This window comes from Panthera onca, chromosome B3 (assembly GCF_046562875.1).
Source record: "Panthera onca isolate mPanOnc1 chromosome B3, mPanOnc1 haplotype 2, whole genome shotgun sequence".
Classification (NCBI taxonomy): domain Eukaryota; kingdom Metazoa; phylum Chordata; class Mammalia; order Carnivora; family Felidae; genus Panthera; species Panthera onca.
In genome coordinates, this window is record NC_138344.1 from 27806582 (window position 1) to 27824435 (window position 17854).

At 37.1% G+C, this 17854-nt stretch overlaps 1 protein-coding gene across 5 annotated transcripts in view; it reads right to left on the bottom strand.

Moving 5' to 3' along the window:
• HERC2 (HECT and RLD domain containing E3 ubiquitin protein ligase 2) overlaps positions 1–17854 on the bottom strand; it is a 273779-nt gene that overhangs the window by 129919 nt on the left and 126006 nt on the right. For all 5 annotated transcript variants that reach the window (XM_078448928.1, XM_078448927.1, XM_078448930.2 and 2 more), the window contains 5 exons: positions 15603–15736; positions 14879–15052; positions 14664–14800; positions 14149–14300; positions 13012–13203 (listed from right to left, as the gene is read on the bottom strand). In XM_078448928.1, the coding sequence (XP_078305054.1) occupies positions 13012–13203; positions 14149–14300; positions 14664–14800; positions 14879–15052; positions 15603–15736 (789 nt within the window). The remainder of the gene's footprint in view (positions 1–13011; positions 13204–14148; positions 14301–14663; positions 14801–14878; positions 15053–15602; positions 15737–17854) is intronic.

A 17854-nucleotide genomic window follows, 5' to 3' on the forward strand; every position in this document is an offset into this window, starting at 1 on the left:
TGAACTTCATCCTGTGTGACTCCACTAGGACAGGACTCGTGTCAGTTTCTCCCGGACTTTTCCCATGTGCCCCTTCCCTTCACTGATTTTCCTTCCTAGTCTTTCACCGTAGTAAATCTTAGCGCTCAGTGTGACTATACTGCGAGTCTGATAAGGTCTTCTCACAAAGCACTGAATCTGGGCGTGGTCTTAGGGACTCTGGCACAGGGATGGCAGCAGTAGGAATCTCTAGAACAACCCTGACTAGCTGAAATATTGCGTAAGTATTGTTTGGTAAAAGGAAGAATGAAGGGGTGGAGTATGATGAATATTTGGTCCTTGATGGCTATGAAATCATCCATAATATAAAACAGAAGCTGAACCATCAGCTACAAGAAGTAAAATTTACAAATGGATTTTAAAATAGTGAATTTAACCCCAGGAATCAGCGTGCTGGATCCCCTGGCTGCTTTTGGTCTTGTTGGCTAACTTGAGGTGGGGGGAAAGTACAGTCCTGGTAACTCCTTCAGTCTTTGTTCTCTCCTCCAAGTGGGAGGAAAAGGTGCCCAAACATTCCCAAAGGTGGGCTTGGGTGGGTCAAAAATGTACATAGTCTGTGATCCTCTCTACTCCAAAAGGGATTAAAAAAAAAACGGTTAGTCAATTCTTAGGGCTGGAGTAAAGCTTTAGATAAAGTAAAGCTTTTCCCCAGTTTTACTAGGAAAAAAAATATTCTTTTCTTCAGCCCAGCTCAATGGTGCCTCAATGAGACTTCAAAAAGGGCATCTGTTACATTCCAGCTAGGAGCTCCCCTGGCAGATATAATGCTAACCCTATAAATGCCAAATTTACTGCAAAGGATATGAATACATTTGCAATAAGAAAAAAAGGGGGACCTTTTCTTAAGTGCTTTTGTATTTTGTGGCTGTGATATCTGATGCATACATAAAGTTAATATAAAGTATTACATGCTTATAATTTTTCTTAATGTTTTTATTTATTTTTGAGGGAGAGGGAGAGATAGAGCATGAGCAGGAGAAGGGCAGAGAGAGAGGAAGACAAAGAATCTGAAGCAGGTTCCAGGCTCTGAGCTGTCAGCACAGAGCCTGTTGCAGGGCTTGAACCCATGAACCATGAGATCATGACCTGAGCTGAAGTAGGACACTCAACTGACTGAGCCACCCAAGCACCCAGCTTATAATATCTTATATTAAAGAAAAATAATCCTGATCAAGGAAAGTGGTAAATATAGATATATATTCATGGGACACAATTCCCTTGCTTTCTGTAGCCAGGAGGAAGGTTGAAATTTAAACTCCTAACAAAGGCCCCCATAATTAATAATTTGTGCTATGACTTTTACCTATTTGGATCCTCTGGAAAAAAGGGAGATGATATAAAAAGAGAGGCAATTTCTAGATGGAAATACAAGTTTGAGACTTTTTAAAAGCATTTTTTAATTACTCATGAGGTCTTACGAAATCAGATGCATGACTCATAGAGGCTGACTGTTTTCTAGACTGATGCATATTTTTGAATGGGTCATGTGGACACAAAGATTGAGAAGACCAAAGAGCTTAAGAAAGCCTTGCTTTTTCACTTGGACTTAGAAGACTGACGCTGCAGTATTTCAAAGTTCACACAAAAAACATTAGAAACCAATCAGATCTAACAGACACACATATATACAGAACTGAAAAAAAGCAGGATACACAATCTTCTCAAGGGTACATGGAACATTCTCTGGGATAGCCCGTATACTAGACCACAAGTCTCAATAAACTGAAATATACTATAATCATACCAATTACCTTCTCCAACAACTACAGAATGAAACTGAAAATAACAAAAGAATACTACAAATTTTACAAGTATATGGAAATTAAATTACAAACACTTAACCACCCAAAGTAAAAAAAAATCATGAGAGAAATTTTGTTAGTACCCAAAATCTATAAAGAATTTATCAAACTCAACACACAAAACACAAATAATCCAGTTAAGAAATGGGCAGAAGACGTGAATAGACACTTTTCCAAAAACATCCAGATGGCTAACAGACACATGAAAAAAATGCTCACCATTACTCATCATCAGGGAAATACAAATCAAAACAATGAGATACTACTTCACACCTATCAGAATGGCTAAACAACAGGCATGGGTAAGGATGCGGAGAAAAGGGAACCCTCCTACACTACTGGTGGGAATGTAAACTGGTGCAGCCACTCTGGAGAACAGTATGGAGGTTCCTCAAAAAGCTAAAAATAGAAGTACCCTACTAATCCAGCAACTGCACTGTTATTTACCCAAAGAATACAAAAATACAGATTTGAAGGGGTACATGCACCCCAATGTTTACAGCATTATCAACAATAGCCAAACTATGGAGAGAACCCAAATGTCCATCAACTGATGAATGGATAAAGAAGCTGTGGTATACACACACACAAAAACAATCTCTCTCTCTCTCTCTCTCTCTCTCTCTCTCTCTGTCTCTCTCTCTCTCACACACACACAGACACACACACACTGAAATATTACTCAGCCATCAAAAAGAATGAAATCTTGCCATTTGCAGCAATGTGATGGAGCTAAAATATATTATACTAAGCGAAATAAGTCTATGAGAGAGAAACAAATACCATATGATTTCACTCATATGTGGAATTTAAGACACAAAACAGATGAACATATGGGAAGGGAGGGGAAGAAGAAAGAGAGAAACAAACCACAAGAGACTCTTAATGATAGAGAACAAACTAAGAGTTAATGGAGGGAGGTGGGTCAGAGATGGGTTAGACGGGTGATGGGTATTAAGGAGGGCACTTTGATGAGCACTAGGTGTTGTACATAAGTAATGATCACTGAATTCTACTCTTGAAACCAATATTGCACTGTATGTTAATTAACTAAAATTTAAATTGAAAAAAAATACTTTGAGACGAAAGAAAACAAAAACACAACATACCAAAACTTATAGGATGCAGAAAAAGCAGTGCTATTGGGCAAATTTTTATCTACAAAAGCATACATTGAAAAAAGAAGAGGGTGCCTGGGTGGCTCAGTGGGTTAAAAGTCCAACTCTTGATTTCAGTTCCAGTCATAATTTCATGGTTCGTGAGTTTGAGCCCCACGCTGGGCTCTGCACTGACAGTGCACAGCCTGCTTAGAATTCTCTCTCTCTCTCTCCCCCTCTCTGCCTCTCCCCTACTTGCATACACACACTCTCTCTCTCAAAATAAATAAACTTAACAAAAATGAAGAAGAATCTCAAATCAGTAACTTAACTCTACACCTGGAGGAACTAGAAAAATAAAAACACAATAAACCCATAGTAGAAAGAAAAAAAAGAATAAAAACTAGAGCAGAGATAATTAAAAAACAATAGAATCAATAAAAGTCAGTTTTTTAGAAAATATCAAAAAAATGACAAACGTTTAGGTAGATTAAGAAAAAAGAGACAAGATGCAAATAACTAAAACCAGAAACGAAAGTGAGGACATTACTACTGATTCTACAGAAATAAAAAGAACGGTAAGAGAGTATATGAACAACTATACAACAAATTAGCTAACCTAGATGAAATGGATAAATTCCTAGAAACACACAAATGATCTGAACTGAGTTAAGAAGAAATAGAAAACGTGAGTAGACCTAGAATAAGTAAAGAGACTGAATCAGTAATCAAAACCTCTCAACAAAGAAAAACCCAGAGCCAGATGGCATAACTGGTGAATTCTACCAAACTTTTAAAGAAGACTTAATACCAATTCTCTAACTCTCCAAAAATAGAATAGAATGTAACAAATCCTAACTCACTCTGAGGCCAGCATTACCCTACAACAATACAACTATAAAATACAGTTCAAAGAAATGAAAGAAGACCTAAATAAATATAAAGCCATCCCATGATCATGGAAAGAAAGACTTAATATTTGTTAAGATACCAATACTCCCTAACACAATCTACAGATTGAATACAACCTCTAGAAAATCTTAATAGCTATTTTTTTCCAGACATGGAAAAGCCAGCCCTGAAATTCCTATGGACCTGAATTCCTGAAATGCTAAGGACCCAAAATAGCCAAAATAATCTTGAGAAAGAAAAATAAAGTTGGAAAACTACTTTTTTATTCCAAAACTTACCACAAAGCTGGTGTTCACAACAATGTGGTACTGACATAATGACAGACATATAGACCAACAAAATAGAGAGTCTAGAAATAAACTATAATAACTATAGTCAAATGATTTCACAAGGGGGCCAAGACCTTGGGAAAAGAAGTCTTTTCAACAAACAGTACTAGGACAACTGGATAACCAAAAGAAGTAAAAGGAGTTCTTACCTCACACCGTAGTAAGAATTGCCTACAAATGGACTAAAGACTTAACTATAAAAACTAAAACTATAAAACTTAAAAAAAGAAAACACAGTGAGCCATCCCCATTAACTGGGATTTGACAATGGTTTATTGAACATGACATCAAAAGCACAAGAAACAAAAGAAAAACAGACAAATTGGACTTCACCAAAATTTAAAATTTCTGTGCATCAGCGTAAAACACAACCCACAGAGTGGGAGGAAATATCTTCATATCATATAACTGAAAATGGTCTAGTATCCAGACTATGTAAAGGACTCCTACAACTCAACAATACAAAGACAAATACCTCAATTTAAAACTGGGCAAAAGTTTTGAATAGCAAGTTCTCCAAGAAAGAGAAGAAAGGCCAAGATGGCAGAGCAGCTGAAAGTTTTCTGCTTCCCTCCTTCCTGAAATGTAGCTAGATAAGCACCAAACCATTTTGTACACCCAGAAAACTGATATGAGGATCAACACAACAATCTGCATAACGTAAGCCACAGAACTTAGCAGGGATGCAGCATGGAGAGGAGAACTGGGAAAGAGAAAAGCCACGGAGGGTAGGGAGCTATTTTTGCTTGCAGAGAGAGGACAGAGACAGAGGGAAGAGTAGGGGAAAAGCACTCCAACTGAAAGTAGCTGAGAGAAAGAGAGTGGGAACACCCATAAGGGACTGAACAAGAAAGGGAGGAAGGAGAAAGGAGAAGGTTGTAAATACCATTAGGATCTATAAAAGGGGAGTACAGAGTTGAAACTCTCGATATGTGGCAGAGCTCTGATGAGATGGGCGAATCCCCAGGAGCAACAGCAAGGTCTGAGGGGGTCCTCTGGCCACATAAGGAGAGGCAGCTCCCCTGCTGAGAGGACATTTGGTAGAGGCTATGCAGCCTCCCCACAGGCAAAGGTCCCAGTGGAACCCATAGAACAGCCATATTTGCTGGTGTTGGAACATGACGTTAAGGGGCTGTGAAGCCTGGCACCAGACATGTATTGTGATTTACCATAATCCCTGAAACACTGCTGCTACACAATCACGCCAACTTTTTCTGGGGCTGGCTGGCACCCACAGATATCTAGGCCACAGTATCTAGGCATCTGCAACAGTACCATCATGTGAACATTCCTGAGGGCAGGCTGGCAACTGGCCATTGCTCAGTGAGACCCTCCCCAAGAGGGTCTGAGCAGGTCAAAGCCACAGGGCCCTCAGAAGGGATTTGGAAACAGCCTCATCTGAGATGAAATTCAAGAGGGAGGTGCAACCTTGCACACTGACGGCGTGGTCCCACACAGTATAAAAGCAGGGAGTAGATGGAAGCCGGAGACAAAGAAAGGGTGCTTGATTGCCAGTACATGAGAGCACGGAGTTCTGATACTAGAGACTGGGTAGCTGGGTGACACCATTTTCACCTATCACACGCATGTGCATACACGTGTTCATGCACCACAACGATCCACCCCAGTAAGCTAAGAAGCACCATCACGTCCAACTGTGCCAGCCAAGCTCTAGATGACCACCACAAGGCTCTCTGCCTGCTTAGTTGAAGGACTATAAAGTGCTTCATAGTTTGACTGCTAGAAGAAACAGGATGTAATTTCATTCATATTTCATTCTGTTAGCTGGTCCATCTATTCAATTTTTTTTCTTTTTCTTTTCTTATTTGTGAAAACAGAAATTATGTTTTTATTAAAAAGATTTTTAATTTTTTTCTACTGTATTTTTTTGTAATTTTTTATTCCATTTACTTTCATCCTTTCATTTTATTCTATTTTATTGTATTTTTTTAAATTTCCAAATGTTTTCTTATTTTTTTTCCCTTTTTCTTTCCCTTTGTTCTCTATTCTATCATGCTTCTTTCAACAACCAGACCAAAACGCACCTAGGATCTAACATCCTTTATTTGATTTTTTCTGTTGTTTTTAATTTTTTCAATTTTTACTTTTTATTTTATTAAATCTTTTTCTTCCTCCAAAATGATGAAACTAAGGAATTCACCCCAAAAGAACGGACAGGAAGAAATGACAGCCAGGGACTTAATCAACACAGACACAAGCAGGATGTCTAAACCAGAATTTAGAATCACAATAATAAGAATACCAGCTGGGGTTGAAAAAAAGCATAGAACCCATTTCTGCAGAGGTAAACGATATAAAATCTAGTCAGGGCAAAGTTAAAGATGCTATAGTTGAGATGCAATCTCAAATGGATGCCACGACGGCAAGCAGGGATGAAGCAGAGCAGCAAATAAGCGAGCCTAACACAGCACCAGTAATAATAATCATTTATAAGTTATTCAATTTTCTTAAAATAAAAACAAAAACAGCTTCAAACATCACACAACTAAATATTTAAACCCACAACAAGAAACTTTAAGAGGTGACAACATGGCCTCAGAATCCATGGAGGCGATGGCCAGGTGGTGAGGGAATCACTGTTCCTCAAGCTGAGATGGTGGTCTCCTAAGCCTGTGCCTCTACTATGAATTTCCTCACTACCTAGGTTAAAGGGATCTCAGAAGCATTCCTACCATGATTTCCTGATTCAGAGCATCTCTAGGATTCAGGCAAATTGTTGTGGTTAAGAATTTTCTCAAGAACAATCAATTCAGGACGGCTTCTAACACAAAGTTAGTCTTTTATGACATCATTGTTCATAATGTCCATCAAAAACTCAGTAAATAATAGTTTAATAAGCTTATCTGTGAATAAATTGGTATAATTCATAAGAATATAATCAGAAATTTCTGCAAAATGTGTTTATAATCACAATTAACCAAATTCCAAAGTATTTCATGTACTTGTACTCAAATTTTGCTCATTTAATATAAAAATTTCTCCATATCCCTAAACAGTTGCTTCCTGAAAATAGTCAATGGACTAAATGCTCCAATCAAAAGACACTGGGTAACAGAATGGATCAGAAAACAAGATCCATCTACATGCTGTTTATAAGAGACCCATTTTAGACCTAAAGACACCTTCAGATTGAAAATAAGGGGATAGAGAACCATCTATCATGCTAATGGTCAACAAAAGAAAGCCAGAGTAGCCATACTTATATCACACAAACTAGATTTTAAAATAAAGACTGTATCAAGAGATGAAGAAGGGCATCATATAATAATTAAGTGGTCTATCTACAAAGAGGACCTAACAACTGTAAACATTTATGCGCCAAATGTGAGAGCACCCAAATATATAAATCAATTAATCACAAACATACAGAAACTCATTGACAATAATACCATAATAGTAGGGAACTTCAAAATCCCATTTACAACAATGGACAGATCATCTAAACAGAAAATCAACCAGCAAACAATGGCCTTGAATGAAACACTGGACCAGATGGACTTAACAGATATATTCAGAACATTTCATCCTAAAGCAGTAGAATACACATTCTCAAGTGCACATGGAACATTCTCCAGAACAGATAACATGCTAGGACACAAATCAGCCCTCAACAAGTACAAAAAATTGAGATCATACCATGCATACTTTCAGACCACAACACCATGAAACTTGAAATCAGCCACAAGAAGAAATTTGGAAAGACAACAAATACTTGGACTAAAGAATATCCTGCTAAAGAATGAACGGGTTAACCAACAAGTTAAAGAGGAAATTAAAAAGTACATGGAAGTCAATGAAAATGATAACACCACAGCCCAAAACCTCTGGAACACAGCAAAGACAGTCATAAGAGGGAAGTAAATAGCAATCCAGACCTTCTAAAGAAGGAAGAAAGATCTGATACACAACGTACCTTATACCTTAAAGATCTGGAAAAAGAACAGCAGATAAAACCCAAAACCAGCAGAAGACAGGAAATAATAAAGATGAGGGCAGAAATCAATGCTATTGAAATAAAAAAAAAAACAAAAAACAAAAAACAAAAAAACACAGAACAAATCAATGAAACAAGGAACTGATTCTTTGAAAGAATTAACAAAGTTGATACACCCCTAGCCAGTTTGATCAAAAAGAAACAGGAAAGGACCCAAATAAATAAAATCAAGAATGAAAGAGGAGATATCACAACCAACACTGCAGAAATACAAACAATAACAAAAGAATATTATGAACAATTCTATGCCAATAAACGGGGCAATCTGAAGAATTGGACAAATTCCTAGAAAGATATACACTACCAAACTGAAACAAGAATAAATAGAAAATTTGAACAGACCCATAACCAGTAAAGAAATCAAATTAGTAATCAAAAATATCCCCAAGAAACAAGAGCCCAGAGCTGGACGGCTTTCCAGGGGAATTCTACTAAACATTTAAAGAAGAGTTAACACCTATTCTTTTGAAGCTATTCCAAATATAGAAATGGAAGGAAAGCTTCCATTCCAAACCCAAAGCCTGACTAAAAAGAACAACTACAGACCAATTTCCCTGATGACCATGGATGCAAAAATTCTCAACAAGATAGTAGTCAACTGGATCCAACAATACATTAAAAGAATTATTCACCACAACAAAGTGGGATTTATACCTGGGATGCAGGACTACTTCAATATCTGCAAAACAATCAATGTAATACATTACATCAATAAAAGACAGGACGAGAACCACATGATCCTCTCAATAGATGCAGAGAAAGCATTTGACAAAATATAGCATGTTTTCTTGGTAACAACCCTCAAGAAAGTAGGGATAGAAGGATCACACCTCAAGATCATAAAAGCCATATATGAAAGACCCACCACTAATATCCTCAATGGGGAAAAACTTAGAGCCTTTCCCCTAAGGTCAGGAATATGACAAGGATGTCTACTCTCGACACAGTTATTCAACATAGTATTGGATGTCCTAGCCTCAGTAATCAGACAACACAAAGGAATAAAAGGCATCCAAATCAGCAAGGAGGAAGTCAAACTTTCATCCTTCACAGACAACATGATACTCTATATGGAAAACCCAAAAGATTCCACCAAAAAACTACTAGAACTGATCCATGAGTTCAGCAAAGTCATAGGATATAAAGTCAATGCACAGAAATTGGTTGCATTTCTATACACCAATAATGAAGCAACAGAAAAAGAAACCAAGGAATCAATCCCATTTATAATTGCACCAAACAACATTAAATACCTAGGAATAAACCTAAACAAAAAGGTGAAAAATCTATACACTGAAAACTATAGAAAGCTTATGAAAGAAATAGAAGACGACACACAAAAAAAGGAAAAATATTTCATGCTCTTGGATTGGAAGAAAAAATATTAAAATGTCAATACTACGCAAAGCAATCAACATATTCAAGGCAGTCCCTATCAAAATAACACCAGCATTCTTCACAGAGCTAGAACAAACAATCCTAAAATTTGGATGGAACCAAAAAAGGCCCCAAATAGCCAAAATGGTCCTGAAAAAGAAAACCAAAGCTGGAGGTGTCACAATCCCAGACTTCAAGATGTACTATAAAGCTGTAATCATCAAGACAGTATGGTAGTGACAGAAAAAAAGACACTCAGATCAATGGAACAGAATAAGGAACCCAGAAATGGATCCACAAACGTATGGCCAACTAATCTTTGACAAAGCAGGAAAGACTATCCAATGGAATAAAGACAGTCTCTTCAGCAACTGGTGCTGGGAAAACTGGACAGTGACATGCAGAAAAATGAACCTGGACCGCTTTCTTACACCATACACAAAAATAAACTCAAAATGGATGAAAGACCTAAATGTAAGACAGAAAGCCATCAAAATCCTCGAGGAGAAAGCAGGCAAAAACCTCTTTGATCTTGGACACAGCAACTTCTTACTCAACACGTCTCCGGAGGCAAGGGAAACAGAAGCAAAAATGAACTATTGGGACCTCATCAAGATAAAAATCTTCTGCAGGGCAAAGAAAACAATCAACAAAACTAAAAGGCAATCAATGGAATGGGAGTAGATATCTGCAAATGACATATCAAATAAAGGGTTAGTATCCAAAATCTATAAAGGAACTTATCAAACTCAACACACAAAAAAAACAAAGAATCCAGTGAAGAAATGGGCAAAAGACATGAATAGACACTTCTCCAAAGAAGACATCCAGATGGCTAATAGACACATGAAAAAATGCTCAACATCACTCATCATCAGGGAAATACATATCAAAACCACTGAGATACCACCTCACAACTGTCAGAATGGTTAACATTAACAACTCAGGCCAGAACAGATGTTTGTCAGGATGCAGAGAAAGAGGATCTCTTTTGCGTTGCTGGTGGGAATGCAAACTGGTGCAGCCACTCTGGAAAACAGTATGGAGGTTCCTCAAAAAATCACAAAAGGACTACCCTACAACCCAGCAATTGCACTACTAGGTATTTATCCAAGGGATACAGGTGTGCTGTTTTGAAGGGGCACATGCACCCCAATGTTTATAGCAGCACTATTGACAATAGCCAATGTATGGAAATGTACACACACACACACACATACACACACACACACACACACACACACACACACACACACACAAAATGGAGTATTACTCACCAATCAAAAAGAATGAAATATTGCTATTTCCAACTACATGGATGGACCTAGAATGTATTATGCTAAGTGAAATTAGAGAAAGACAAATATCAAATATCATATGACTTCACTCATATGTGGAATTTAAGATACAAAACAGATGAACATAAGGGAAAGGAAGCAAAAATAATATAAAAACAAGGAGAGGGACAAAACATAAGAGACCCTTAAATACAGAGAACAAACTGAGGGTTGCTGGAGAGGTTGTGGGTGGGGGGAATGGGCTAAATAAGGGGCATTAAGGAAGACACTTGGGATGAGCACTGGGTGTTATATACATAGGGGATGAATCAATCACTGGATTCTACTCCTGAAACCATAATTGCAATATATGCCAACTAACTTGGATGTAAATTAAAATACAAAAAAAAATTTTTTTTAATTAAAAAAAAGGGGCGCCTGGGTGGCTCAGTTGGTTAAGCGTCTAACTTCAGCTCAGGTCATGATCTCGCAGTTTGTGAGTTCAAGTTCCACATCAGGCTCTGTGAAAACAGTTCAGAGCCTGGAGTCTGTTTAGGAGCCTGGAGCCTGCTCAGACCCTCCCCTGCTCACACTCTGTGTCTCTCTCTAAAAAATAAATAAACATAAAAAAAATTTTTTTAATTAAAAAAAAAAAGTAAAGCAGAACTGACACACCAGAAAAAAAAAAAAAAGAAATTTCTCCAAGAAGATATACAAATGACCAACAAATATGTGTAATGATGCTCAATGTCCTTACATTAGCAAAATATAAATCAAACCACAATGAGATACCACTTCATAGCAACTGGGATGGCCTTGATCCATCCAGAGAAAAACTACTATTGGTGAAGATGTGGAGAAACTAGAAGCCAGTCCATTGCTGAGGGGGAATGGAAAATGGTGCAGTGCTAGGGAAAAGACTGGAGGTTCCTTAGCATGTTAAACATAGGATAACCTTATGACCCTGCACTTCCACTCCTTGGTATATAACAGAAGAAATGGAAACAGGTGTTCAAACAAAAACTTGTACACAAATGTTCCTAGCAGCATTACTCACAATGGCCAAAAAGTAGAAACAAGCCAAATGTCCAACCATGGATAAAAGGATAAATAAAATGTAGTATATCCATATATTTTAGCCATAAAAAGAGATGAAGTACTGAAACATGCTAAGTGAAATAAGCCATATACAGAAGGCTAAAAATTATATGAAATATAAAAATTACATTTATATGAAATATTCAGAATAGGAAAATCTACAGAGCTTAAAACAGATTTGTTTGCCAAAAGCTGGAGGAGTGGGAAATCAGGAGCTGCCACTAAATGGGTATGGCTTTGCATGAGGGTACAAAAAAGTTATGTAACTAGATATTGGTAATGCTTGTACAACACTGTGGATATGCTTAATGCTAATCAATTATAAAGTTGTTTAAAATGATAGTAATGGGTATGGCTTTGCATGAGGGTACAAAAAAGTTATGTAACTAGATATTGGTAATGCTTGTACAACACTGTGGATATGCTTAATGCTAATCAATTATAAAGTTGTTCATTTTAAACAACTTTATAATTGATTAGCATTAAGCATATCCACAGTGTTGTACAAGCATTACCAGTATCTAGTTACATAACTTTTTTGTACCCTCATGAGAAAGAATGAAATATGGCCCTTTGTAGCAACGTGGATGGAACTGGAGAATGTTATGCTAAGTGAAATAAGCCATACAGAGAAAGACAGATACCATATGGTTTCACTCTTAGGTGGATTCTGAGAAACTTAACAGCAACCCATGGGGGAGGGGAAGGAAAAAAAAAAAAAAAAGAGGTTAGAGTGGGAGAGAGCCAAAGCATAAGAGACTCTTAAAAACTGAGAACAAACTGAGGGTTGATGGGGGGTGGGAGGGAGGGGAGGGTGGGTGATAGGTATAGAGGAGGGCACCTTTTGGGATGAGCACTGGGTGTTGTATGGAAACCAATTTGACAATAAATTTCATATATTGAAAAAAAATAAAATAAATAAAATAAAAATAAAATAAAATAATTGTAAAAAAATGATACATTTTATGTTATTTTCATTTTACCACAATAAAAAAAATTTATAAAGAGAAAGAAAAGATGAAGGAAAAACCTTAGCATTTTCATAAATGACTAGTGTCAACCTACCAATCAGCCGAAGTGCTGTCTGTGTCAGGGCAAGCATGCCAGAGTTCAGCAGGAGGTTCAGGTTGTTTGCACCATGTTGCAGGGTGAGCATGCTGAGCATCACCAGGAGAAAGCGAGCTTGTGGGGTCGTCCCCAGGCTTGGTCCTGACGGGTTCTCATTGGTAATGGTTTGTAGAGGGACAGGCTGGATACCTAAATGGCATTAGCACCCACATAAATTTCTTGCATGTGGATATAAGAACATACAGATGAGGAAAGCAATAGCAATTTTTTAAAAACTATGTTTTTCAATGGGTTTCCAAAGAGTGTGGACATCAGGCAGTTGTTCATTGCTTTGCAATAATCCTACCACCATCAATCCACATATAGCTATTTCCATTTGTCTGCAAAACTTATCATGCAGCTCCTCTAAATATCCCTGGTGGCTTACTCATTTTATTTCATATACAAGAGTCATATTTCACTTCTCTTCCACAAAACCAATCCTAGCATTTCTCTGCAGGTGCTCAAACTATTCAAGAAATTAAGTATTAATAAAGGATATACACTTTAGGGTATATGGTGTTAGTGATACACATGAAAACGTTAAAATGTAAAAGCTTAGTATTAGGACACTACAAAAGTGTGTCTTCTGCTGAATTTTGAAAGTTCCGTTTAAAATTTGAGAAACCTTAAAGCAGCTTAGAGTATCAGTCTAGGGGCACATGGGTGGCACAGTCAGTTAAGTGTCCAACTCTTGATTTCAGCTCAGATCATGATCTCACAGTCATGAGATCAAGCCCTGAGTTGGGGCTCCACACTAGGCATTGGAGCCTGCTTAAGATTCTCTCTCCCCCTCTCCCTCTGCCCCTGACCCCACGCATAGGAACGTGTGTGCACATTTTCAAAAAATAAAAATAAAATATAAATATATTTATATATCTATAAATATAAAAATAAAAAATTTTTTAAAGATTATCATTCTAATGTACAAAGTTATTAAAGTCTTCTCAAAGAGCAAAAAATTAGCATTTGTAAGTTTCCACAACATATAATTAAGAGCCAAACTATAAGATAATGCTAACATGATTACAGGCAATACTTCAACAGCAATCTTAATACAGCCTTTTAAACATCAGATTTTTTTTTTTAACTCACCAAGCTCTTTAAATTTTGCATTTGCATCTATCAAAACATTTCGAATATTCTGAACAGCCCAAGCATATAGCTTGCCAAAAGTTACTTCCAGCAGCATCCGATTAAAAGGTGGGATCAAATCAACATCCTTTAGGCAATCCGTAAGAGGTTCCCTTTCAAAGATAAAGAATTTTACTTGGCACATTGCCAGAAAGGAGGCGCCTGAGTGGCTCAGTCAGTTGAGCGTCCGACTTTGGCTCAGGTCATGATTTCACAGTCCATGAGTTCAAGCCCCATGTCGAGCTCTGTGCTGACAGCTCAGAGCCTGGAGCCTGCTTCAGATTCTGTCTCTCTCTCTCTCTCTCTCTGCCCACTCCCCCCCCCCCCACTGCCCCACTTGTGTGCTCTCTCTCTCTCAAAAATAAACAAACATTTAAAAAAAAATCAGAATATTGCCAGACTTTTAATTTCAATAAAATAATGTCTTGTTGCCAGAATTTCCCTTATTAAGAAAAAATGTTATAATAAAGTTTTACCCTATATCAATCCCCTCAGGAATAAGTCTTTGCCATCCACAGAACATAGCATACTGCACAGATGGAAGTAAGAAATTTTTGGTTGCCAGTTTTAAAATTGTATCTATCCCTTCCAGACGAACTTCTGCTCTCTCCAACTGCAAAATATGAATGCATACAGTTAAATGTTGTGTATATTATCCCATGCAGAGAAGAATGTTTTTAGCAAATTTTACCTGTTTTAGTAGGCACTTTCTCATTTTTTCCACATCCACTGGCTCTTCCTTAAGGGCAAATTCAGCAATTGTACTGAGGAGCGCAGACTGGGGATAGAGACCCTGAACATTCTGCTTCAACCACTTGTATTTGTGAACACCTGTAACGGTACTCAACAGTGGTTGCCATTTATCCTGACAAAGGAAAGCCATTTTCACCATTAGTTTACCTTATTAACATGGGCTCTGAAACAGTTACTCAAATAAATTATAAATAAATGCAAGTACGTTTAAATTGGTAAAATACTTTAAATTAAGTAACTAATTTATGGCAAAAATAACTATGCCATAAATAGGCTTATAAATGAATTTATAATCTCTATACTTACATACTTTGGAACAGACTAACATACTATACAAAGTTAAATTATCATAGGTTTCAACAGCCTATGTGACCAGGACAGTTTCTAGAGCAAAGTATACATTCAGTGAACGAATGGCAAATGAATAATGATATAATGTACTACTAAAAGTAAAAGGGAACACTTTTCCAGCTATCGATCTAACCAGGACACCATAAATCAAGTGTGTTAGGCATGACTGGGGCGGTCACCCATATGTATAGTAACCCACTACACTCTCTATCTTATAGATGCTCAAGGACAAAGTGACAATACTTATGGGTTCCCTTGCTATGTGCTGTTTCTCTATTCAGCCAGCCTCAGAATCACAGAAAATACTTCACCTTAGGTGATTTAATTGTAATGGGTCTTTTATCCACATTTATAGGACTATGTGGCAAAATGCAAGCTTCTTCTAAATCGCTCTCTTCATTTCCAATTTTTTCTTCATCATCTGTAGATTCTGGCTTCTTAGGAACTATGATTAAAAACATCTTTCATTATAAAATTCATTTACTTATATACAATTTTAAATTAAGAAGTATTAAATATGCATGAAGGTAAAGGACCTATTTTACTCAAACATGTAAATACCACTGTCAACTGAAATGCTCAAACTACAAAAGTAAAAACTATCATGATTATTCTCACATGACATTCAATAATAACACTCTGCTACTCCACATCATGTACAGAAAGATGGGGAAGGTGCTATGATGGTCATACAGAAAGAGAAGCCCAGTAGTCGGCAAACTTTTTCTTAAAGGGCCAGATAGATGGTGAATATTTTAGTCTTTGCAGGCCAGTCTATTGCAAATACTGGATTCTGCTGTTGCAAGCTGAAAAGCAGCTAACTTTATTTACAGATGCTTCAATTTAAACTTCATATAATTTCCATGTGTCAAACATATTATTCTTCTTTTGGTTTTTTAAAAAGTAACTTTAAAATTCAAAACCCAATCTTAGCTCATGGGCAACATACAGCAAGCAGCAGGCTGCATTTGTCCCCAGCTTGCCCATTCTGAACCAATGCAATGAATCTGTCACCACTATGCAACTGAACTGAATTAACTGGATACCTTTTACTATGTTAGTCTCTTTAATTTGGGAAATTTCTATTGAATTTTCAATGTGATATGTGGTGTTGCTTTCATATATTTGCTCCCTTTCAAGATTTTTAGTTTATTTCTTCTCAGCAAGTAATATAATAAGGAATATAATTAATAATACACATGAGCAGTAAACACCAACACAGCAGGTCTGGGTTGCCCAAACTCTGCAAATTCCCAAGAAACACTGTCCTTTCAGCACTTGGCCATCTCCTGTGAACTGAGATCGAAGTCCTTGACATGTTCTGCCTGAGAAAACTGTTTCTGTATGCCTGAGGTCTAAGGCCATGTTTTCCAGTTTGAACAGTTTATGCTAAGAATGTGACTTACAGTTATCACCTGTTTCTACTGTGGAAGCTAGAGTCTAAATAACTGAGAGTAACCATGCAGGCCCCATATGTCTATGTGACTGACCCGCAATAATAATCCTGGACGCCAAGGCTCAGGTGAGCATCCTTGCTGACAGCCCTTCACACATGCTGTCACACATCACTGCTGAGAGAACTAAGCACGGCCCTGTGCAGCTCCACTGGGAGGGAACTGGAAGCTTAGGCCTAGTTTTCTTTGGATTTCCCTCAATGTGCCTTTCCTTTTGCTGATTTTAATCTGTATCCTTTCACAGTAATAAACGGTAACTGTGAGTATAACAGCTCTTCTGAGTCCAGTGAATCATCAAATTTAAGGGTGCTTTTGGTGAGCCTAACACAGCACCAGTAATAATCATTTATAAGTTATTTGATTTTCTTAAAATAAAAACAAAAACAGCTTCAAACTCACACAACTAAATATTTAAACCCACAACAAGAAACTTTAAGAGGTGACAACATGGCCTCAGAATCCATGGAGGTGATGGCCAGGTGGTGAGGGAATCACTGTTCCTCAAGCTGAGATGGTGGTCTCCCAGGTCTGTGCCTCTACTATGAATTTCCTCACTACCTAGGTTAAAGGGATCTCAGAAGCATTCCTACCATGATTTCCTGATTCAGAGCATCTCTAGGATTCAGGCAAATTGTTATGGTTAAGAATTTTCTCAAGAACAATCAATTCAGGACGGCTTCTAACACAAAGTTAGTCTTTTATGACATCATTGTTCATAATGTCCATCAAAAACTCAGTAAATAATAGTTTAATAAGCTTATCTGTGAATAAATTGGTATAATTCATAAGAATATAATCAGAAATTTCTGCAAAATGTGTTTATAATCATAATTAACCAAATTCCAAAGTATTTCATGTACTTGTACTCAAATTTTGCTCATTTAATATAAAAATTCTCCACATCCCTAAATAGTTGCTTCCTGAAAATATTAGTAATTCTTTTAGTTCCTTTTATAACAATTCTCCATGTATCAGAATACTCAATATTTCCAAAGGAAAACATTTCCTTACAATAATGGCAAGATTAACTAAAAGAATAAACATTCTCATATATCTCATTTACCAGAACAAGTGATTAAAAAAAAAAAAAAAAACACTTCCTCTTCCCC